Here is a 23,417-nt window from a genome sequence, read left to right as displayed (position 1 = left end):
CCTGTCTTCCGGGTTCAAGCGTTTCTCCTGCCTCAGCCTCCTGAGTAGCTGGGACTACAGGCGTGCACCACCATGCCCAGCTAGTTTTTGTATTTTTAGTAGAGATGGAGTTTCTCCATGTTGGCCAGGCTGGTCTTGAACTCCTTACCTCAAATGATCCACCCTCCTCGGCCTCCCAAAGTGCTGGGATTACACGTGCGAGCTACTGCACCCAGCCCAAATGTTACAAAACTAGAGTCTCTTTTTCCCTTGATTTTAAAGACTAGTCAAGTGCAATAATGAGAATGAGAAGAGGGGAAGAGTATTGAGTCTTAAATATAAAGTATTTTCCTTTCAGCAAGTCCAAGTAGGGGCTCAAATTTGAAAGATTGTCCAGGCTAATTAATCTGACCAATGTTTTCTTTCATGACTCCTGTGTGTATTTTGTGAAGGGACTTTCCCTCTAGTATTATTTGAAAATTATTTAATGCTAATGCACAAAACCATTGGCTTAGGAGTGATAAAGAAGGCATAGGGGCCGGGCGCGGTGGCTCACGCCTGTAATCCCAGCATTTTGGGAGGCCGAGGCGGGCGGATCACGAGGTCAGGAGATCGAGACCATCCTGGCTAACACAGTGAAACCCCGTCTCTACTAAAAAAATACAAAAAATTAGCCGGGCGTGGTGGCGGGCGCCTGTAGTCCCAGCTACGCGGGAGGCTGAGGCAGGAGAATGGCGTGAACCCGGGAGGCGGAGCTTGCAGTGAGCCGAGATCGCGCCACTGCACTCCAGCCTGGGCGACAGAGCGAGACTCCGTCTCAAAAAAAAAAAAAAAAAAGAAGGCATAGGTTGCTTCTTTGCCACAGAACAATAATTAGAATGCAATCTAGGCTAGTAATGTATAAGCAATTGCCATCTGGAGTCCTGTGTAAAATCCAATCTGGAAGACTTTCAGTCCAGTTTTTAATTAGAGTATCTGTGACTTGGCTCTTACTTTGACCAGAAGCCAGAAGTAGGCCTCTGGGGTCTTGGAGTGAGCCATATTATCCTTTCTTGGCCCCGAACCTGTTTCGGACAGAGAATTCTTAGCCATCATTTTTAATTTTTCTGTTTTTCGCTGGTGTGGAATGGAGTAAAAGATACAGGTATTTCTGCATCTGTAAAGAGATAGCCCTAGTGGGTGAGTTTCTTCTTCTTTCTATTTTTTCTTGAGTTAGACCTCAAAGGCTCTGTTCTGGTTGATAGGATAGATATTTCCCCTTTCTTCTGCTATTTAGAATATATCTAAACAGTGATATCTAAAAATATTAAATATCCGTATATGCTTCTAGAATGCGAAGAAGGTAAAGATGGAAGAAAAAATAATTCTCACTTGTTCATCTTTTTTTCTTTTATTTTCTTTCTTTCTGTCTTTCTCTCTCTCTCTCCTTCTTTTCTTTTCTCTTCTTTCTTGAGACAGAGCCTTGCTCTGTTGCTTGGGCTGGAGTGCAGTGACATGATTATAGCTCACTATAGCCTCAACCTCCTGGGCTCAAGCAATCCTTCCATCTCAGCGTCCTGAGTAGCTGGGACTACAGGCATGTGCCACCATGCCCAGCTTCTTTCTTCTTTTTTTCACAGAGACAGAGTGTTGCTTTGTTGCCCAGGCTGGTCTCAAACTCCTGGCTCCAAGTCCTTCCCGCTCAGCTTCCCAGAGTACTGGGATTACAGTGAGCCACCAAGCCTGGCCACTTGTTCATTCTTGAGATATAAGGATGCTGTTGGAGTAGTTGGAACATGAAACACATGACTACCCATCAAGTCAGCCCTTTGAGAGTTGATTTAAATAGCATTTTCAATATTCTTTATACGTTGTCATTTAATAGTCACGCTTTCTTAGATAGGTATTATCACTTGCTGCATTTCAGGAAACTGAGTTAAAGAGGTTAAATTTGCTTGCGCAAGGTCACATGGCCAGTAGCTTAGTAGTGCTTTGAACCCTAGTCCTCAGACTCCAAATCCTAGACTCTAATTTGCTGCTATATCTTTCTCTTTGTTATTACAGTATCAAGGTTTAAGTGTTAACAAGAATAATCAAATCCATTGGCTTATTGTTTTGCCCTCTAAAAAATTTTTAGAGAATTTTTGGCTGTCTCTGAATGAGTTTTTATCTTAGTACTATATGGCACAAAACTCATTTCAAAAATAATATAAAAATATGGCTCACTTTTTTTTCTTTTTTATGTTTTGCAAATTAGACTTCTGGCTTTGAAGTTCTTCCCTCACATCACATCTGGTAAATCACAGAAGTTTTCTCTTGTCAGAGGACTACAAGATAACCCATCTTTCAGTCATTTTAACTGAGTCTGAAACTGAATATGTCTTATAGTATATTTGAGCATTTCTCTTTAAACAGGCAAACTATGATTTCTAGTAGTTTACTGAAACTTTTACCACTGTTTTTCAGGTTAACGTTAGCAGAATACCATGAACAAGAAGAAATCTTCAAACTCAGATTAGGTCATCTTAAAAAGGTAAGTATAATGAGAAAATCTCCCTGGAGAAATGTGATACCTAGTTTAAATTTGGGGTTGAAGCTGTTTGGTCATTTGGGTGAATGTAATAGTAGCTGCATATAGCAGCAGAAAGCTTCAGTGACTGCTTTCGCTGTCATGTCTTGTAGCCTAATGGTAGAACTCATATTTTTCCATTTTCTTTCTTTTTCTTCTTCTTTTTTTTTTTTTTTTTTTTTTTTGAGTTGGAGTCTCACTCTGTCTCCCAGGCTGGAGTGCAGTGGCACGATCTTGGCTCACTGCAACCTCCACCTCCCGGGCTCAAGCGATTCTCGTGTCTCAGCCTCCTGACTAGCTGGGATTACAGGCACGTGCCACCACACCCAGCTAATTTTTGTATTTTTAGTAGAGACGGGGGTCTCACCATTAGGCTGGTCTCGAACTCCTGACCTCAAGTAATCCTCCTGCCTCGGCCTCCCAAAGTGCTGGGATTACGGGTTACAGATGTGAGCCACCATGCCTGGCCTATCTTTGCATTTTCAAGTCAATTCCAGCAACCCAGTGAGAGTGTTTTTCCCCCTAGTGATCTATCAGCAGATAATTCTGTACATATCGTAAGGCTTCCCAAGTGGTTATCCTTGGAGTAAAATTTAAATATGTAACAAGAGCAGATGGTTTTGAAATTGATGTGAAGACTCCTGTCATATTTTAAATCACATAGCAGCTGTTATTCCTTGCCTAAACTAGCTAAAAAGAGAAAGTCTTATGTGAACCTTATTCAAACACAAAGGCACATAACATAGAATTTGTTATTGATGATGTTCACTGAGATATCTTAGATGTGGATTACTCAGCTCTTAAAATTCAGAAGCCCATACATTGGTCGATGCTCTTTATAGGTGATAATGGTCAGTAAAGATTTACTAAACTGCTTTTGGTATGTGTGCTTTTGTTTTTTATTTCACATATTAGTTTTCATGCTGTTTTCCCACTGGGTTCTCAGAGGTTGTTAAATAAGTAGAACTTGCTGGGGATGGTGGCTCACACCTGTAATGCCAGCACTTTGGGAGGCTGAGGTGGGTGGATCACCTGAGGTCAGGAGTTCAAGACCAGCCTGCCCAGCATGGTGAAACCCCAACTCTACTAAAAATACAAAAAATTAGCTGGGCGTGGTGGCATGTACCTGTAATCCCAGCTACTCGGGAGGCTGAGGCAGGAGAATCACTTGGACCTGGGAGGCAGAGGTTGCAGTGAACTGAGATCGTGCCATTGCACTCCAGCCTGGGTGACAACAGCGAAACTCCATCTTAAAAAATAAAAATAAGTAGAACTTAAGTCACCAAGTGTAATCCATACTTAAAGATGAGAACCAGATAGATAACCTGATTTTTGTAAAAAATGTTTCCATGTCTAAATGTATATGCACAAAACATTCCTGAAAACTTATGTAAGAAACTTAATAGTGGTTATTACATCTCAGGAGTGGGCATGGAGAGGAGGGAGGAGGAGGGTAAGGAACTTTTACTTTTCTTACTGAACTCCTCTGTATGGTTTGAATTTTATTATTTTCTATGGGCTCATTTTTATGATTAAAATTCTTATCGCTTAAAAAGAAATCTTTCAATGCAAAGCACCTTCCTTTAGCCTTTCATAAGATAAATGTCTGCTATTGTTTTGAAATAAGATCCTGAAAAGGTAAAGTTCCCCCTATTTTGTGATATTTCTTTCCTTTTCGCTTTAGGAGGAAGCAGAGATCCAGGCAGAGCTGGAGAGACTAGAAAGGGTTAGAAATCTACATATCAGGGAACTAAAAAGGATACATAATGAAGATAATTCACAGTAAGCTACTTCGGGGCATATTGGGTTGGAGATTGCTAAGCATTTTATGATATGAATTGAATGGTCTAGAATAATGTGTTTGCTTAATGTAAGTTACATAAATGATTCCATAGTGTATTTAGCTCTTTTGTAGCATCTAATACAATTTTGTGAACAAAATTATGATTTGCCTTGGTTTAAATATACAATTGTATTAAATTTATATATTAAGTATATATGTGTATACATATAGCATTTTTACATGAATAAAGATTACTAAAACAATATGGCTTTGTAATTGTAAATGGTTGAGATATGTTGCATATTCAGATTTTCCTACAGAGCCTTAAGAAAGGGAAGATGGGTCACAGTGTGGTGTTGTGGAAAGAGTATTGGGTTGAGATGACACTCGGTTTCTGAATGACCTTTAAGGGCTATTCAGGTGTTGAGATTTTAAGTAAGACTCTTAAGTTCAGTACATTAATTGTAGATGAATTGAAACTGGGAAAAGTAGGTTGAAAGTAGAAAGGGGTTTTTATAAGTAATCTGTTTTTTCTCCATATTTTTTGGACCCTGAAACATTTTTTCATAAAGCCATAGCTTGTATATTTTTGTTTGGCTTATATGAGCTTTGGACCTGTCTTTCTGTTAAAGTGGCAGACAACAGCAGGTACCACTTCCTGAGAGCTCTCTGTGTATCAGGCTTGGTCCTAAGTGCCCTTAGTGCTCTCATTTAATCCGCAGGATAACCCAGTCATCTTTAATACATTAATCAGAAAACAAGCTTAGAGAAATTAAATTAACTTGCCCAGGGACCCATAAATAATGTGACCAAAGAGTTCAACTTGGATCTTTTTCATCTAAACCACCATGCAGTAATGTCTCTCCAGATAGGCATCCTCCTGTCTTAAAATCCATGTAAAGTAACTTCAGAATTAATAGTGAGATTGTTTAAGATCAGGAACTAGGTAAAAATATTTTTAAATTTGTTTTTGCCAGAACTTGTCATTTCTTTATCATATTATTAAGAAACTACCCAAGGTAGAGTCTAATATGGGGAACACAGTTATATCTGTCTTAAAGAGAGAATAATGAATGCACATAGAACATGTGACTCACTTTAAAATCAAATCTGTTTTTAAGGAAATAGCAAGTGTCTTGGAATTTTACTGTATGTAGTTTTGAAATGGTGGGAACATGTGGCCCTTGAATAGCTTGGAGGAGCCAAATAGCACAATCTAAAAATCTCTAATCTACCCTCCTTCATTGTATAGCAGGGCAGAAAAAAGGAGGAGGAGCAAGAAAGGTCTAGTGTAGCTACACTGAGACCAGCACCCAAGTCCTGTGGCTCTATAGCTGGTGCTGTTCATTGTAATTATGCTGCCTCTTTGAACTGTGTAACTTTATACTCAGTATTTGCCATGTTGATGTTGATTGTCAAACTACCAACAGCAGCTATAATTATATGTATAATGTGTTAGATATTCTGGGAATTTTGCAAGCGTGGAAGACTGTAGTCCATGAACTCAGGGTGTTACATGTTCCCTGTTTCCACAGATTTAAAGATCATCCAACGCTAAATGACAGATATTTGTTGTTACATCTTTTGGGTAGAGGAGGTTTCAGTGAAGTTTACAAGGTAAGTATAAGGAACTGGATACAAAGACTGGGGGTTAAATTATCGGCTCCTACCAACTTGGAGAACATTAAGAATACTGATAATTGTAGGTTGATATCCATTGGTTGAAATTCAAAAACTTTAAAAACCTGTATCTTTGGGAAAACAGCTTTCAATAAACCTAAGTGACCAAGCAGAATACAGTATTGCCATTTTCAAGTTTGAAAAATAAATAATTATAGATTTAAAAAACAAGAAGGAAATATACTGGGTCGTGGAATTATGATTTTTATTCTGGTTCTGTACTTCCTGCCTCATACATATTTGTTAGAAAAAAGTATGTGCTATCTTTCTTTCTTTTACAGAATAGATGTGTCAAACCTATTTCCAATAAGAATAGGTTTTTTTTAATTGGAAAACCTGCTTTTTGTTTTAGAAGTGTTCTAATATCATTTACTAGCACTGGCAGTCTGAAAGAGTGTCCTGGCTTAGAGTGCTTCAGTTGGGCTAGCGAAGTACAGGCTGCTGAGCTTCCAGGTTGATTTTTACCAAATGAGGGATTCAATATGTTTTAAATATAGCTACAGATCCATAACATGTGGATTTAATTTTTCTACGTGTTTCTGGCACCTGTCTGTAAAGTACAGAATTGTTTATTAAGTAGTCTTTGTTGCATAGCTGTCCCTTTCAGAAGTACAGCTTTCACTGTTAGGATTTATGTTATGCTCATATGAATTTATATGTGATAAATCTTTTCAGTAAAATAGTTTTCATTGCAAATAAAAACGGTAAAACTAGTTCTACTGTTTTCTTATTTTAATTTTTTTTAAATTGTGGTTTTATTTATTTATTTATTTTAGAGATAGGGTCTTGCTCTATTGCCCAGGCTGGAGTAAGGTAGCACAATCATAGTTCATTGCAGCCTCAAACTGCTGGGCACAAGCAAGCCTCCTGCCTCAACCTCTTGAGTAGCTGGGACTACAGGCCCAGTGCACTAATTTTTAAATTTTTTCTAGAGGCGGGGTCTTGCTACATTGCCCAGGCAGGTCTCAAACTTATGGGCTCAAGCAATCCTCCTGCCTTGGCCTCCCAGGGTGCTGAGATTACAGGTGTGAGACACTGCACCCAGCTGTGATTTTATTAAGTATATGTTTCAGTGGCATTAAGTACTTTCACAGTGTTGTGCGACTGACATCACTACATCACTGTTCATCTCCAGAACTATATTACGATTAGTGCACCACTGTACTGGTTTTGATATTCTAGTATCTTTTTTTTGTTTTTGGAGACATTGTCTCACTCTGACACCCAGGCTAGAGTGCAGCAGTGCAGTCTCGGCTCACTGCAACCTCCCACTCCAGAGCTGAAGTGTACTCCCATCTCAGCCTCCCAAAGTGCTGGGATTACAGGTGTGTACCACCATACCTGGCTAATTTTTGTATTTTTTTTATAGTGACAGGGTTTCATCATGTTGCCCAGGCTGGTCTTGAACTCTTGGGCTCAAGTGATCACACCTTGGCTTCCCAAAGTGTTGGGGTTACAGGCATGAGCCACTGCACCTGGCTTCTAGTATCTTATTTGTATTTTTAAATCTGTGTTTATAAGTAGGATTGGCCCATAGTCACCTTTTGTATGCAAGCAGCTTTGTCATAATTTGATGTCATAATTATCCTAGCTACTTAGATAGAGTTGTGAAGTCTCTTTTTTTCCATGCTCTGGAACCCTTTTCATCACTTGGGAATTGTTGGCTCCTTGAAAGTTTGTTAGAGTTGACTCATAAAAATTCTTGGGCAGGACAGACTCTGTGGCTCATGTCTATAATCCCAGCACTCTGGGAGCCAAGGCAGGAGGATCACTTGAACACAGGAGTTTGAAACCAGCCTGGGCAACATAGCAAGACCATGCCTCTACAAAGAAAGAAAAGAAAAATCGCCTGGGAGATGTTGAGTTAGTGGAAGACATTTGGCTGTGTTTTCAATTTCTTCTACAACTATTGATATATTCAGATTTTTCTCTCCCTTCTTAAGTCAGTTTTGGTAATTTAATTTTTCTAGGAAATCTATTTCATTTAGATTTTTTTTTCTTTTTTAATAGAGACAGGGTTTCACTATGCTGCCTAAGCTGGTCTCAAACTCCTAGCCTGAAGTGATCTTCACCCCTCAGTCTTCCAAAGTGCTAGGATTACAGCCACCATGCTTGGCCTAGATTTTTTAAAAATATTTTCCACATCTTAGTTACTTCTCTGTTCTTGTAAAATTTTTATTTTTGTGTTTCTTGATTGATAGGCTAGAGATTAGTCAGTGTTGTGATTAATTTTTTTCCTAAGAATCAACTTTTTTGTTGATCAAAACTATTTGGTTAGTTTTCTATTTCATTAATGTCTGCTTTCATTCCTTTCTGCTTTCTTCATTTTTATTTATGTTCATTCTTAAGTCAATGCTTAGTTTATTTTCTTTGTAATTTTTTATTGTAAAAAGATAGATATAAAATTTACCATCTTAACCATTTTTAAGTGTGTAGTTCAGTAAAGTACATTCACACTTTTTGTGAAATAGATCTCAAACTTTTTTTCATCTTCCAAAACTGAAACTCTGTAGCCATTAAGCAACTTTCCTTTCCCCCTCCTCCTTGTCCTTGGAACCATTTTACATTCTGTTACTCTGAATTTGACTATGTTTAGATTTCTTACAGAAGTGGACTCATACTACGTCTTTTTATAATCAGCTTATTTTACTTAGCATAATGTCCTCAAGGTTCATCTGTGCTATAGCATGTGACAGGATTGCCTTCCTTTTTAAGGTCACTTAATATTTTATTGTATGTACCACATTTTGTTTATCCTCCTCTGTCGATGGACACTTGGGTTGCTTCCATCTCTCGCCTACCGTGTATAGTGCTGTTGTTTTTGTTTTTGTTTTGTTTGTTTGTTTGTTTGTTTTGAGACAGAGTCTTGCTCTGTCGCCCAGGCTGGAGTGCAGTGGTGCAATCTCGGCTCACTGCAACCTCCATCTCCCCAGTTCAAGTGATTCTCCTGCCTCAGCCTCTTCCAGTAGCTAGGATTACAGGTGTGCACCACCACACCCAGCTATTTTTTTTTGTATTTTTAGTAGAGACGGGATTTCACTGTGTCGGCCAGGCTAGTCTCCAACTCCTGACCTCAAATGATCCGCCCATCTCTGCCTCCCAAAGTGCTGGGATTATAGGCACAAGCCACCACACCCAGCCTATAGTGCTGTTTTGAATTTGGGTGTCCAGTTATCTCTGTGAGACTCTGCTTTCAATTCTTTTGGATGTATACCTAGAAGTGTATGTAATTTTAAATCATCAAAATAGGTTCTTGGTGCCTCCCAGTTACTTTTAGTAATTTGATCATCCTATTTTTTCCTAATGTATTTCTTCAAACATTTTATTTCTTTTTCTCTTGAGACAGAGTCTCACTCTGTTGTCCAGGCTGTAGTGTAATGGTGTGATCTTGGCTCACTGCTGCAACCTCTGCCTCCCAGGTTCAAGTGATTCTCCTGGCTCAGCCTCCCGAGTAGCTGGGATTACAGGCGCCCGACCCCACACCCGGATAATTTTTGTATTTTTTAGTAGAGACGGGGTTTTACTATGTTGGCCAGGCTGGTTTCAAATTCCTGACCTCGTGATCTGCCTGCCTCGGCCTCCCAAAGTGCTGGGATTACAGGTGTGAGCCACCACGCTGAGCCCCACACATTTTATTTCTGAAATCTAAATACTTCTTACAGTGATGTGTGCATTTAATGTAGTTTTTCTTTTGCTGTTCTCCACTCTCCAACATCCTTTCTAAAGTCAGTGGTAGGTCACAGTGTCTTGGATTTAGAAGTACAGTGTAGTAGTTAGAGAAAATTATGCTTGAAATAGCATTGGTGCTCTTATAAATTGGGTGGTATTTAATGTTTTTTTCTTTTGTGGTTTTTTTTTTTTTTTTGATACGGAATCTCGCTCTGTCGCCCAGGCTGGAGAGTGCAGTGGTGCTATCTCGGCTCACTGCAACCTCTGCCTCCCGGGTTCACGCCATTCTCCTGCCTCAGCCTCCCAAGTAGCTGGGACTACAGGTGTCCGCCACCACGCCCGGCTAATTTTTTGCATATTTTTTAGTAGAGACAGGGTTTCACCGTGTTAGGATGGTCTCGATCTCCCGACCTCATGATCCACCTGCCTCGGCCTCCCAAAGTGCTGGGATTACAGGTGTGAGCCACCGTGCCCGGCTTATTTAATGTTTTTAAAAATTATTTGAAATGGTTTTCTACTGTGAAGCCATAATGGTATTCATGATTGTGGATGGACTGAAGATTCTTTAAGAAAAGAAGTTCAAAAGTTTCCATTTTTGGCCGGGCATGGCTTTTACTGCCTCTAACCCAGTATTTTGAGAGGCCAAGGTGGGAAGATTACTTGAGGCCAGGAGTTCAGAAACAGCTTGGCAAACACATTGAAGCCCTGTCTAGATAAAAAAATAAAAATAAAAAATGTTGCAATTTTTGTGAAATAAGATATTATGTCTGAAGTGAGTGGTTTTTATACTTTAAACATACTGGTTTTAATTTGGTATAAATGATGGAAGTTTCTCTATTTTATAAGCAGCTCTCTCTACATGCAGTGCTTACCCAGAGAAACTTAGGTTTAGATAGATCTGTAAAGTAGTGATCACCCTATTTATGGACTGTTTTCTGCACTTGTTGCCTTCATCTATTTGTATATTTGTGGAAATTAGCAGATAGGTGATAACAGTGTTGAAACTGAAGTAGTAAGCTTTTAATCTAAACTTTACAAACTAAGAAAAACTATTCTAAAGGAGCTATGCAATAAATTCTTTTGTTTGAAGGGAAATCTTCAATTGAATTGAAAGATTACTTTATCAAATTATGATTTACACCCAGCTTCCTCAAAAATCCATGTTACCTTTTTCACTGTGCTATAGCAAGCACTACCTAGCTGATGCAGGACTTGCTGGCAGTGGTGGCCATTGGGGAAAGCTGGTTCCTGCCTCTGGACAGTGCTGGAGAAGTGACTTGGGGTGACTAACTTCAGCCATTTTTGGGATTAGAAACTGCTTTTAGGCCAGGCGCAGTGGCTCACGCCTGTAATCCCAGCACTTTGGGAGGCCGAAGCGGGGCGGATCACCTGAGGTCAGGAGACCAGCCTGACCAACATGGTGAAACCCCATCTCTACTAAAAATACAAAAATTAGCCGGGCGTGATGGTGCGTGCCTGTAATCCTAGCTACTCAGGAAGCTGAGGCAGGAGAATCACTTGAACCCGAGAGACAGAGGTTGCAGTGAGCCGAGATCGCACCGTTGCACTCCAGCCTGGGCGACAGAGCGAGACTCCGTCTCAAAAACAACAACAACAAAACCACTTTTCATTTACCCAGCATATAGAGATGGGACTAAAGGCAGGGCTGTTTTTTGTTCTTGTTTCTCTTTTTATTTTAATAAACAATATGCCAAATTACAGGGTTATTTTGTAAACAGTCATACCAAAGAAGTATATTGTGAGGGGTTATTTTCTCCAGGAGGCAGGCAGTGTGTGTCCCTGGAATTTCAAAAGTGACAGGATGTTTGAAGCTTGTAAAGTCCCAGTGTCAACTGAAGGATAAGAGACAAACTAAGGCAGACAGGTCCCAGACGGGAATAGATGGTGTCCAGAAAGAGAATGGTTGGGAAATGATTCTGAAGGCAGGGGCTATCTTTCTGTTTGTGGTGTTGGCCTGGTTTTATGTTCTAAATCCCTTGGTGCCAGTGTGTCTGGAGACTTCTGAATTATCTAATCACAAGTTTCAAGAAGGTGGTTGCAACACTGATATAAGTATGTGATGTATTTAATAATGTATTTTGGACTTTGATTATGTTATATGTTAAATTAAAGCTTCACATCAGTTACCTGTAATTTTTCTTAACATTTACCCAGTATATAATTTATTCTCTTTATAGGCATTTGATCTAACAGAGCAAAGATATGTAGCTGTGAAAATTCACCAGTTAAATAAAAACTGGAGAGATGAGAAAAAGGAGAATTACCACAAGTAAGTGATACTTGAATGTCTGACTTTTTAAAATTAAATAATACCTGTAGTTTGAGCATTATGCTACAAGCTTTACGTGCATTGTTGTTGGTTTTGTTTTATGTAATCTTCGTAACTGCCCTGAGAGAATAAATACATTCTCAGTGTTACGACGAGGAAACTGATGCTTACAGAATTGGAGTAACAGGAAGTGGCTGAGCTGGTATTTAAATCCCGACTTTCCTGAATCCAAAGCCCTAGGTACTCTTAACCTTCCCTTCCTTTGTGGCTAGAAATAGCTATAGTAAATAAAGCCTTAGAAATCATTTTTGCTGGCCGGGCACGGTGGCTCACGCCTGTAATCCCAGCACTTTGGGAGGCTGAGGCAGGCAGATCACGAAGTCGGGAGATCGAGACCATCCTGGCTAACACGGTGAAACCTCGTCTCTACTAAAAATACAAAAAATTAGTTGGGCGTGGTGGCAGGCACCTGTAGTCCCAGCTACTCGGGAGGCTGAGGTAGGAGAATGGCGTGAACTCGGGAGGCAGAGCTTGCAGTGAGCCGAGACCACGTCACTGCACTCCAGCCTGGGTGATGGTGCGAGTGCGAGACTCCATCTCAAAAAAAAAAAAAAAAAAAAAAATTGTTGCTTGTCTATAGAAACTAGACCCTAGGGAGCTGCTGGTGGGCTGTTTCTGCTACTTCAGTCATTTCCTTCTGGAAGAGACTGGGGGCACCTGTTTGACTTGTTCAGCCTCTCTGTGCTATGTTCTCCTCCCGGTCACAGTTTGCCCATCTCAAAGTTCTTGGTCTTCAGGGTCCCACTTCTGTGCTTGCTTCTCTGTAGAATAGTACTAGTGGCAGCCTTCATCTGTACTTGGGGTGTGGGGTAGAGAGGGGGGGCTTCTTTAAAATGAATTGTTATAATATGCACAGCTGTGAATTGCTTTGTTCCACTGATGTCAGGTTTTGCCTATATCTCCCCAAGCTTCTGAACGTTGGAGTTCATGGCTCATTTGCTTTAGAGGCTATGCAGACTTAATTTGCTATTACGTTCCCCACTGGGCTTAGTTTTGTTTCCTTGTTGTTGGTACAAGTATTGAATCAGACAAGTCCTGCCCTTGAAAGGAGGGGACAGGCTTTTTTGACAAAACAAACACCTCCTTTCTATAAAGGCAGTCTTGTTTTTTTTTTGGTGTTTTTTTGTTTGTTTGTTTGTTTTATAAATAATAATTTGGAAGGGGAAAAACAGTGGTCTTTGAAGTAGCCCTTTAGTTGGCTTCTAGCCTGGTCCAAGGCAACTCTTGCTCTATACCTCTTGTTCATCAGGGACCCAGAAGTTCTTCCTGTTCCAGACAGATGGGCAGTGGTGCTCAGCACTGGAGGAGGGAAGGTTCCTGCTACATTAAGAGCAACAGGGCTTAGCAGAGGGAGAAGGGATGACCTGTGGCACCCTGCGTGTGTTTCTTAGGTGACTGGCAGCTGCAGTCCAGATGCTCCTGAGGAGCCGTTACATTATTATAAGAACATTCCAGTCACTTGATATGTAGGGATGAGTGGCACACCGTAGTGAGTGCCAGGAGCACTTCAGAGAAGGAAAGCACATGTTGTTCTGACCAGTTATAAATGAGCAATGCCCCTACTGTATTGAGACCCTAAGAATGCCTAAGGGTGTTGGACCAGTACATGCTTCTCTTTAAAAATGCCCTGTAGGGACCAACCTTGGTTAACCTCGAGAACATAGTTCCTGTGCTGAGACGTATATGTATTTTGCCTAGTCTCAGTATCCGGGTTTCTGGCTGACCTTGCAGAGAGCTCTAGTGTTGGATACCACAGCAACTGCAGGTGGGCGTTCTACCCATCTAGCCTTTTGAAACACTGAGGAGTGGAAGCCGGGCCTTGTCCCTCCTTCAAACAGTTGGCAAGCACTCTGAGGCCTGGTGGGTATGGATTGGGTGTTTTCTCACATATGTCTCTACCAGACAGAATCAGAGAGCACGTGAAGGGGATGGTCCTATTTGTCTAAGTTCTTTCCATTCAAGTTCCAGGCTGGCATTGGTGCCTTTCTACTCTGTTTCCTCATCAGAGGGGGGATCATGGTGCCTGAGCTCATCTGAGGAGGGGGCATTTCCCATTTGGCAGACACCTTGGGGAGAGGGTGTGTGAGTTCTTGTGACCTTCATTCTTGCTTGGGCAGCTGGGGGGAGTTCTTTTTTTTGTTTTGTTTTGTTTTCCAATCAGGAAGCAGCACTGAGGAGACAGTTCTTAAGTACCTCCACCTTTCTTTTGAAAGAATTGGCTTTCTAAGTGATACGAAATCATACTCATGCATTTCAGGCTATAGAAAATGGCGAATTGACAAAATGTCATTAACTGCTTTGAACTAAAAGGAGACTTACTATCAAGCACATAACGGACATTGATGAGTGCTTTAAAAATTCAGTATTAAACTAAAAAGTAGTACACTTCAGTGTTGTGACATTATAAAATATGAAAATGCTGTAACCCTGCTAGTAAGGTCTGTTAATTGCGTTTCCATTCATGGGGATGACTTCCCAGTCCCATCTGGAATCAAGACATTTATTCTGGTAAAAAAGAAGGCAGATTTCGAAAGAAAATAAAAGGTGTTTGTTTTGTTGTATTTTGAATTTTGTTCTGTCACTTCATTCCTCTCCTCCTCCTACCATAAGCAAACAAAAAGTAAACTGATTGTATTTTATTTATATTATAAAAACACAAATTTTATTAAAAATTTTTATTTTAAAAATTTAGTATTATGACTCCTTTAACTCAAATAACATATTAAAAATTCTGCCGTAGGAAAAATTTCACTTAAAATTATTTGCAGAAGTAATTTGTATCAGAGTTAGTATGCTTTTATATGATACTCTATTCTAATTTTTTAAACATAAAAGTAAGCATTTTGAAAAATCTAAATATATGTTAACTTATAAGAGAGTAAAAGACATTTTGGTGGATGAGTTTCTTCCAGTTTCTCATTAAATTCTCTGTGTTTGTAGTGCATGGATCTCTTGGATTATAAGTTGAAAGTTGAACATGGCTTAGTCATTGCCTTGCTGATGAAGTAAGAGATGCGGTTTTAGAGCTGGGCACAGGTTCAGCGACACTGCAAATTCCCTTAATTGGCGAGAACTTTGAATGACATTTTGATTCTTAAATTTTTGCTGCCTTTTGTTTCCTGTGTTTTCTGTACCTCAACAAGAGAAATTGGTTTCTGCTGTAAAATGCACAAAATCAAGAAGTTAAAACCAAAGGGTAGAGCGCTATACATTTATAGCATGCTAGAGTGAAAAATAACTTAGAACAGTGATCTGTTTAGTCCCTAGATTTTTAAACTTTTTGTTTGTTTTTTGTTTTTTTGAGACAGTCTCACTCTGTTGCCCAGACTGGAGTGCAGTGGCGCGATCTCCACTCACTGCAAGCTCCGCCTCCCGGGTTCACGCCATTCTCCTGCCTCAGCCTCCCGAGTAGCTGGGACTACATGTGCCTGCCACCAAGCCTGGCTAACTTTTTTGTATTTTTAGTAGAGACAGGGTTTCACCGTGTTAGCCAGGATGGTCTCGATTTCCTGACCTCGTGATCCATCTGCCTCAGCCTCCCAAAGTGCTGGGATTACAGGCATGAGCCACCGTGCCCGGCCTTTAACCTTTAAAAAAAAAAACAAAAAACAAAGAAACAAACAGCAGCACTGGCTGGGCACGGTGGCTCACGCCTGTAATCCCAGCACTTTGGGAGGCAGAGGTGGGTGGATTGCCTGAGGTCAGAAGTTCAAGACCAGCCTGACCAACATGGTGAAACCCCGTCTCTACTAAAAATACAAAAAAAGTTAGCCAGGCATGGTGGCAGGCACCTGTAATCCCAGCTGCTCAGGAAGCCGAGGAAGGAGAATTGCTTGAACCCAGGAGGCAGAGGTTGTGGTGAGCCAAGATCGCGCCACTGTATGTACTCCAGCCTGGGCGACAGAGCGAGACTCCGTCTCAAAAACAAAAACAGCGGCACCCTTATTTTATCAAATGCAATATTACAAGGAATCTTAATGTATTTAAAAATGCAAGTGTGCTGGCAGAAAGGGGACTGATGATTCTGTGACTCTGCAGTTGCAGAAGCTCCGTGTAGGAGATTATTTGGACATAGCGATTACCCCTCTTAATCAGGTGCCACCTCCTTCAGGGCACATGAGATCATATTAAATTCTTTTTGAGATAGGGTCTCACTATGTTGCCCAGGCTGGTCTTTAACTCCTGGGCTCAAGCAGTCTTCCCACTTCAGCCTGCCAAAGTGCTGGGATTACAGGCATGAGCCACCACACCCAACAAGATGGTATTAAATTCTCTTTACTGTTTCTTGAATGTATTTTTCAGTCAGTTTTGTAAAATAAAAATGTACATACTTTTTCCTCTCCTGCTTATTGCCCTTAAGCCTTTAAATTCTAAACAAATTATAATGCATCCTATTTAGGAGCTAGATTTGGTGATGTGCTATTGTATGATTACTAATAGAAAATCTGGGCAGGGCGTAGTGGTCCATACCTGTGATCCCAGCACTTTGGGAGGCCGAGGCGGGTGGATCATGAGGTCAGGAGTTTGAGACCAGCCTGGCCAATATGGTGAAACCCGGTCTCTACTAAAAATACAAAATTAGCTGGGCATGGTGGCGGGCACCTGTAATCCCACCTACTTGGGAGGCTGAGGCAGAAGAATCCCTTGAACCCAGGAGGCGGAAGTTGCAGTGAGCCAAGATGGCACCACTGCACCCCAGCCTGGGCGCCAAAGCAAGACTGTCTTAAAAAAAGAAAAGAAAAAGAAAATCTGTATGTTTCTAGCCCTTCTGTAAAATATGAAGAAAAGTGCTCTTAGCACTCTGTGTAAAACTGTACTGTTAAATATATGTAATTAAAAAAAAAAAAAAAACCAGCGTGGAGCTACTTTGGAATTGAGGGTTGGGGAGGCCAAAGCTACATTTGCTGAGTGTCTGCAGCAAGCTCACTTCAAAACATCCAGTCCAGTGATGCCGAAACAGAAGCTCAGAGAGGTGGAGCCACAGAGCCACAGCAAGGAGCCAGGCCTCTGTGTTCCCAGGGTAGTGTGTGTTCTAACACCTGCCTCAGTGCTGGCAAGTCGTTTTTTGGAAAAACGTAAAGATGATGAAATGAAGCGTCAGGGGAGGCAAAATGGCCAAAAGTGGCAGCTTGAAAACTAAGCCCAAATAGTTTCCATTGGGGAAAAATATATGTAATTACTTTTAGATTCCTATTTCTCCCTTTCCCCGCTTCCCCTAATTTTTTCCTCAGCTTTTCTTTAGTTAGTGCTTTCTTTGTATTTTTGGTATACTGGAGTTTACCGGTTTCTGAAAACATCACTGTTTTTTAGTTTTATTTTACCGTACTACGGAAAGTGTGTCTTTTCCAACTAGCCTTATAACAAAATGTCCTAAGCCAAATAGTGCTGAATTACTTAAAATATCAGTTACTGTCTTTGTAAATAAGAACTACATTCTTTCTTTTTTTTTTTATTTTTTTCTGAGACGGAGTTTCGCTCTTGTTGCCCAGGCTGGAGTGCAATGGCGCAATCTCAGCTCACCACAGCCTCCGCCTCCTGGGTTCAAGTGATTCCCCTGCCTCAGCCTCTTGAGTAGCTGGGATTACAGGCATGCGCCACCACCCCGGCTAATTTTGTATTTTTTTTTTTTTAGTAGAGACAGGGTTTCTCCATGTTGGTCAGGCTGGTCTTGAACTCCCGACCTCAGGTGATCTGCCCACCTCAGCCTCCCAAAGTGCTGGGATTACAGGCACGAGCCACTGCGCCCGGCCAGAACTACATTCTTAAAATAGTATTGGTAATTATATTGTGTAAGCATATTCTGTTCTTCTAAAATTCAGAATATGAATATGTCAGACTATACAGTACACTTTTGTTCCTTATGAAATGATTTAAACTAGAAAAGTACCTTAAAAATGCTAATCATATTAGTCATATGTTGCTTAACAATGGGGCTACATTTTGAGAAATGTTAGGTGATTTTGTTGTTGTGCAAACATCACAGAGTGTACTTAATGTAAGCTTAGATGGTATAGCCTACTACATACCTAGGCTGTATGGTATAGCCCATTGCTCCTAGGCTACACACCCGTATAGCATGTTACTGTACTGAATACTGTAGGCCAGTGGTTTCCAGCCTTTTTGGCACCAGCGACCGGTTTTGTGGAAGACAGTTTTTCCATGGACCGGGGACAGGGGGAGATGGTTTCAGGATGATTCAAGCGCATTACATTTGTTGTGTACTTTATTTCTATTAGTGTTACATTGTAGTATATACTGAATTAATTACACAGCTTACCATAATGTAGAATCAGTGTGAGCCCTGAGCTTGCTTTCCTGCAGTTGAACGGTCCCATCTGGTGGTCATGGGAGACAGTGACAGATCATCAGGCATTAGGTTCTCATAAGGAGCACACAACCTAGATCCCTGGTGTGCACAGTTCACAGTAGGGTTTGCACTCCTATGAGAATCTGTGTCACTGCTGATCTGACAGGACGTGGAGCTCAGGCGGTCATGCGAGCTATGGGGAGCAGCTATAAACACAGATGAAGCTTTGCTCACTCACCCACTGCTCACCTCCTGCTGTGTGGCCCAGTTCCTAACAAGGCACGGACCTGTACTGGGTTGGGGACCCCTGCTATAGGCAGTTGTGTTACTAATTGTGTATCTAAGCATATCTAAGCATAGAAAAGGTGCAGTAAATATACAGTATAAAAATGGTACAACTGTACCATTAATAGAATTTGCAAAACTGGAAGTTGCTCTGGGTGAGTCAGAGTCTAGGATACTGTTGTACACTACTGTAGACTTTATAAAAACTGTACACAGCGGCTACACTACATTTATTAAAAATTTTTTCTTCAAGTATAAATTAACCTTCACTTACTGTAACCTTTTTGCTGTAGAAACTGCCTTTTTTTTAACCTTTTAGACTCTCATAATAACACTTAGCTTAAAAAAATCACGTTGTATGGTTGTATGAAAATATTTTCTTTCCTTGTATCCTTATTCTATAAGCTTTTTTCTATTACAATTTTTTTTATTTTTAAACATTTTTTGTTAAGAACGAAGGCACACAACTCATTAGCCTAGGCTTGCACAGGGTCAGACCATCAATATCACTTTCTTCCATCTCCATCTTGTCCCACTGGAAGCTCTTCAGGGCCAATAACATGCATGAAGCTTTCACCCCCATGATAACAATGCCTTCTCCTGGGATACCCTCTGAAGGACCCGCCTGAGGCTGTTTTGTAGTTAATTTTTTTTTTTTTTAATAAGTAGAAGTGGTACACTCTAAAATTTTTTTTGTTTTTTTGAGATGGAGTCTCACTCTGTCGCCCAGGCTGGAGTGCAGTGGTGTTATCTCACCTTACTTCAACCTCTGCCTCCTGGGTTCAAGTGTCTCTTCTGCCCCAGCCTCCCAAGTAGCTGGGATTACAAGTGCACACCACCGCTCCCTGCTGCTTTTTGTATATTTAGTAGAGACGCAGTTTCTCCATGGTGGCCAGGCTGGCCTCAAACTCCTGACCTCAAGTGATCCGCCTGCCTCAGCCTCCCAAAGTGCTGGGATTACAGCTGTTAGCCACCACCCCTGGTCTCTAAAATTTAAATAATTAAAAAGTACAGTGCAGGCCAGGTGCCGTGGCTCATGCCTGTAATCCCAGCACTTTGGGAGGCCATGGCAGGCGGATCACTTGAAGTCAGGAGTTCAAGATCAACCTGGCCAACATGGCAAAACCCCCTCTCTACTAAAAATACAAAAATTAGCTGGGCGTGCTGGGATGTGCCTGTAATCCCAGCTAGTTGGGAGGCTGAGGCAGGAGAATCGCTTGAACCCGGAAGGCAAAGGCCACAGTGAGCTGTGATCACGCCACTGCACTCCAGCCTTGGCAACAGAGCGAGACTCCATCTCAAAAAAAAAAAGTGCAGTACAGTAAGCCCTCACTTAATAGCAGTGATAGGTTCTTGGAAACTGCAACTTTAAGGGAAACAAGGTGTAACAAAACCAATTTTACCATAGGCTAATTGACATAAACAAGAGTTAAGTTCCTGTGGCATATTCCTGGTCACAAAAACATAACCCAGCTTCTAAATAAAGACTAAAACACTTCTAATACTAAACGTTGAAATATATATGAGCTTTATATACATTTAAGAAAGTTTGATAGAAACAAGGTAACATTTACCCACTCATTCCCCACTCATGGTTAAGGGTGGCCAGAGCCTATATCAGCAGCTCAGGGGCAAGGTGGGAGCCACCCTAGACAGGATGCCATCCCATTGCAGGGCGGGTACACACACACACACACACACACACACACACACACACACACACCCCATGGGGGTATGCCAGTGAACCCAACACATGTGCCTTTGGGATGTGGGAGGAAAGCAGAATAACCTGAGAAAACCCACACAGATAGGGGAAGAACAAACAGACTCCACATGGACAGTGGTGCTGACCAGGAATTGATTTTTTTTTTGAGACGGAGTCTAACTTTATCACCCAGGCTAGAGTGCCATGGCGTAGTCTCGCCTCACTGCAACCTCCACCTCCCAGGTTCAAGTGATTCTCCTGCTTCAGCCTCTTGAGTAGTGGGGATTACAGGTGGCCACCACCACGGCCAGCTAATTTTTGTATTTTTAGTAGAGACAGGGTTTCACCATGTTGGGTCAGGCTGGTCTCGAACTCCTGACCTCAGGTGATCCAGCGACCTCAGGTGATCCACCCGCCTTGGCCTCCCAAAGTCCTGGGATTACAGGCATGAGCCGCCGTGCCTGGCCCTTTTTTTTTTTTTTTTTTTAAATCAGTGTTATAACAAAATGATGTTATTTAAGGGCCTGCTGTATAGTAAATACATAAACCAATAATGTATTCATTTATTATCATTATCAAGTGTTATATACTGTAGATAATTGTTATGTGCTAGACTTTAATATGGCTGGCAGCACAGTAGGTTTGTTTACACCAGCATCACCACAAGCGCGAGTAATGCATTGTGTGGTGACATCATGACTGCTGGGTCACCAGGTGATAGGAATTTTTCAGCTCTGTTGTACTTTTTTTTTTTTTTTCTTCCTCAGTTCATGGGAAGCTCTGTTATACTCTTATGGGACCCCTGTCATATGTGTGGCTTAGCATCATTGACCGAAGGGTTGTTATGCAGTGGATGACTGTATCAAATTCGCCATTCTAAGAAAACTGGGGTTCCATAATTTCACATTTCATATTTTATTAGAATAAAGTAAAGCTAATAGCACTTAAATTGTTTTTGTAAGAAGGATTTAAAAACAAAAAAATACAAAGTACTGCTAATTGATTTATGTAACAGATAATCCTTTAACCCAAGGGGTTTACATGCTAAAAATGACCCCTTTGACGTTACCCCAGCATATATACATTTACAGATATGATGTATCAGCTTTAGAGGAGGGGGGAAAATAACCGTCCTTGTTATTTTAAAATCTATGATACTTGAGTATACGTGGAAAAGAGGTGTAATTATCATAGAATGAACTTGAAAGGGATGAAAAGGGTTGACATCCATTCACTTAACAAATATTTGAGCACATGTTATTTTATTTTAGTTTATTTTTGGAGATGGAGTCTCGCTCTGTCACCAGGCTGGAGTGCAGTGGCGCGACCTCAGCTCACTGCAACCTCCAACTCCTGGGTTCAAGTGACTCCTGCCTCAGCCTCCCGAGTAGCTGGGACCACAGGTGTGCACCACTACGCCCAGCTAAGTTTTATATTTTTAGTAGAGACGGGGTTTCACCATGTTGGCCAGGATGGTCTCCATCTCTTGACCTCGTGATCCACCCGTCTCGGCCTCCCAAAGTGCTGGGATTACAGGCGTAAGCCACTACGCCCAGCCAGAGCACCTATTATTTTCTCAGTGGCTTGGTAGATTCCAGTGGAGAAAATAGGATGAGCAAAGAGAAAAGTCAGATGAGGGACCAGATGGACCTGAATGGAATTAACATGTGGAGACAATAGAGAAATGATTGAATATTTAGGAGGATCTTTGAAGAGTTCTAAAAGGCAGGCCAATATACCTTCTTAATTTTCCCTTTTGTTTACAGGCATGCATGTAGGGAATACCGGATTCATAAAGAGCTGGATCATCCCAGAATAGTTAAGCTGTATGATTACTTTTCACTGGATACTGACTCGTAAGTGCTGTGCCGTTTTACCTTAACAGTTATATTATTTTCTTGCAATGCTGATTGTTCATGGAATAGAGCTGAACTCTGGGTCCAGGACATACCCTCTGAGGGAACCAAATAATTTGTGGACAAATGATCAAACATAAATTCAGATTTGGATCAGCAAGAAACCTCTAGGCCAAAGGACATGTGTACTTGTGTGCCAGTAAATGTTTAACAGCCAGCTTGGTATGAAGAGAGACAGGGCTAATTTATAGTGTTTGCCAGTTTCCGTGGTGTAGATATTCCTCCTGTGTCTAATTTTGATGTACCACCTGTTTATTTTTGTTTTTTTTTAAACATCTTAATTATAATTCACATACTGTATGATTCACACATGTAAAATATACAGTTTAGTGGTTTGTAGCATATTCATAGATACATGCAACCACCAGAGGCAATTTTAGAATTTTTTCACCATCTCAAACCCCATCATACCTTTTACTACTGTTCATCTATTCCACCATTCCATTCCTCTGCCCTAGCCCTAATCTGTCTGTTTTATCTCTATAGATTTCCTATTCTGGACCCTCATATGCATGGAATCATATAGTATGTGGACTTTTATTACTGGCTTCTTTCACTTACCATGGTGTTGTCAAATTTCATCCTTGTAGCATGTGTCAGTACTTCATTCCTTTTTATGGCAAAATAATATTCCATTGTGTGGATATACCACATTTTGCTTATAACGGTTTGATAACCAGCTCACAAAATTCTTGAAAATTTAAGTCAGCTCTTGGAAACTGGCATGAGTTGGTGCCAGCATGCCACTGACGTGCACTAGTGAGTGTAGACTGTTCAAGAGAGTTTCTGCTCACCCCAGAGACTGTTATGAACATTGACAGACCTTTTTAAAAAGTACTGGCTGTGTGATTTTATCCTAGACTGAGATAAGAAATGTGGCACTAATGAAGACAAGGCTCAGTGCTACATGTTGAAATACAGGCTCATAGGCTTATAGGATGTTAGAATAGGAAGAGATCTCAGAGTCCAGCCTTTTCATTTTATAGGTGGATTTTGAGGACCAGAGAAGTTAAATAACTTGTCTGAGATAGTTATTAATTGTGGGCATTGCTATATTTTGTTACTTGGTATAGGTAACCTCCCGTGCCTCTGGGTTTATCCAGCAGTTTAGCTGGATATATCTCAGCATTTGGAAATGTTTCTCTGTAGAAGTCTGAACTGAATCAGAATATACCCTAGGTCTAGACTTCAGGTT

General features: G+C 40.9%; 1 protein-coding gene across 35 annotated transcripts in view; it reads left to right on the top strand.

Annotated features, from left to right (window-relative positions):
- TLK2 (tousled like kinase 2) overlaps positions 1-23,417 on the top strand; it is a 142,701-nt gene that overhangs the window by 103,531 nt on the left and 15,753 nt on the right. For all 35 annotated transcript variants that reach the window (XM_055386925.2, XM_055386926.2, XM_063706207.1 and 32 more), the window contains 5 exons: positions 2,425-2,491; positions 4,212-4,309; positions 5,846-5,927; positions 11,858-11,949; positions 22,073-22,162. In XM_055386925.2, coding sequence (XP_055242900.1) covers positions 2,425-2,491; positions 4,212-4,309; positions 5,846-5,927; positions 11,858-11,949; positions 22,073-22,162 — 429 coding nt within the window. The remainder of the gene's footprint in view (positions 1-2,424; positions 2,492-4,211; positions 4,310-5,845; positions 5,928-11,857; positions 11,950-22,072; positions 22,163-23,417) is intronic.

Source organism: Gorilla gorilla, chromosome 4 (genome assembly GCF_029281585.2).
Source record: "Gorilla gorilla gorilla isolate KB3781 chromosome 4, NHGRI_mGorGor1-v2.1_pri, whole genome shotgun sequence".
Taxonomy (NCBI): Eukaryota; Metazoa; Chordata; class Mammalia; order Primates; family Hominidae; genus Gorilla; species Gorilla gorilla.
This window is presented reverse-complemented; position numbering and strand designations above follow the sequence as displayed.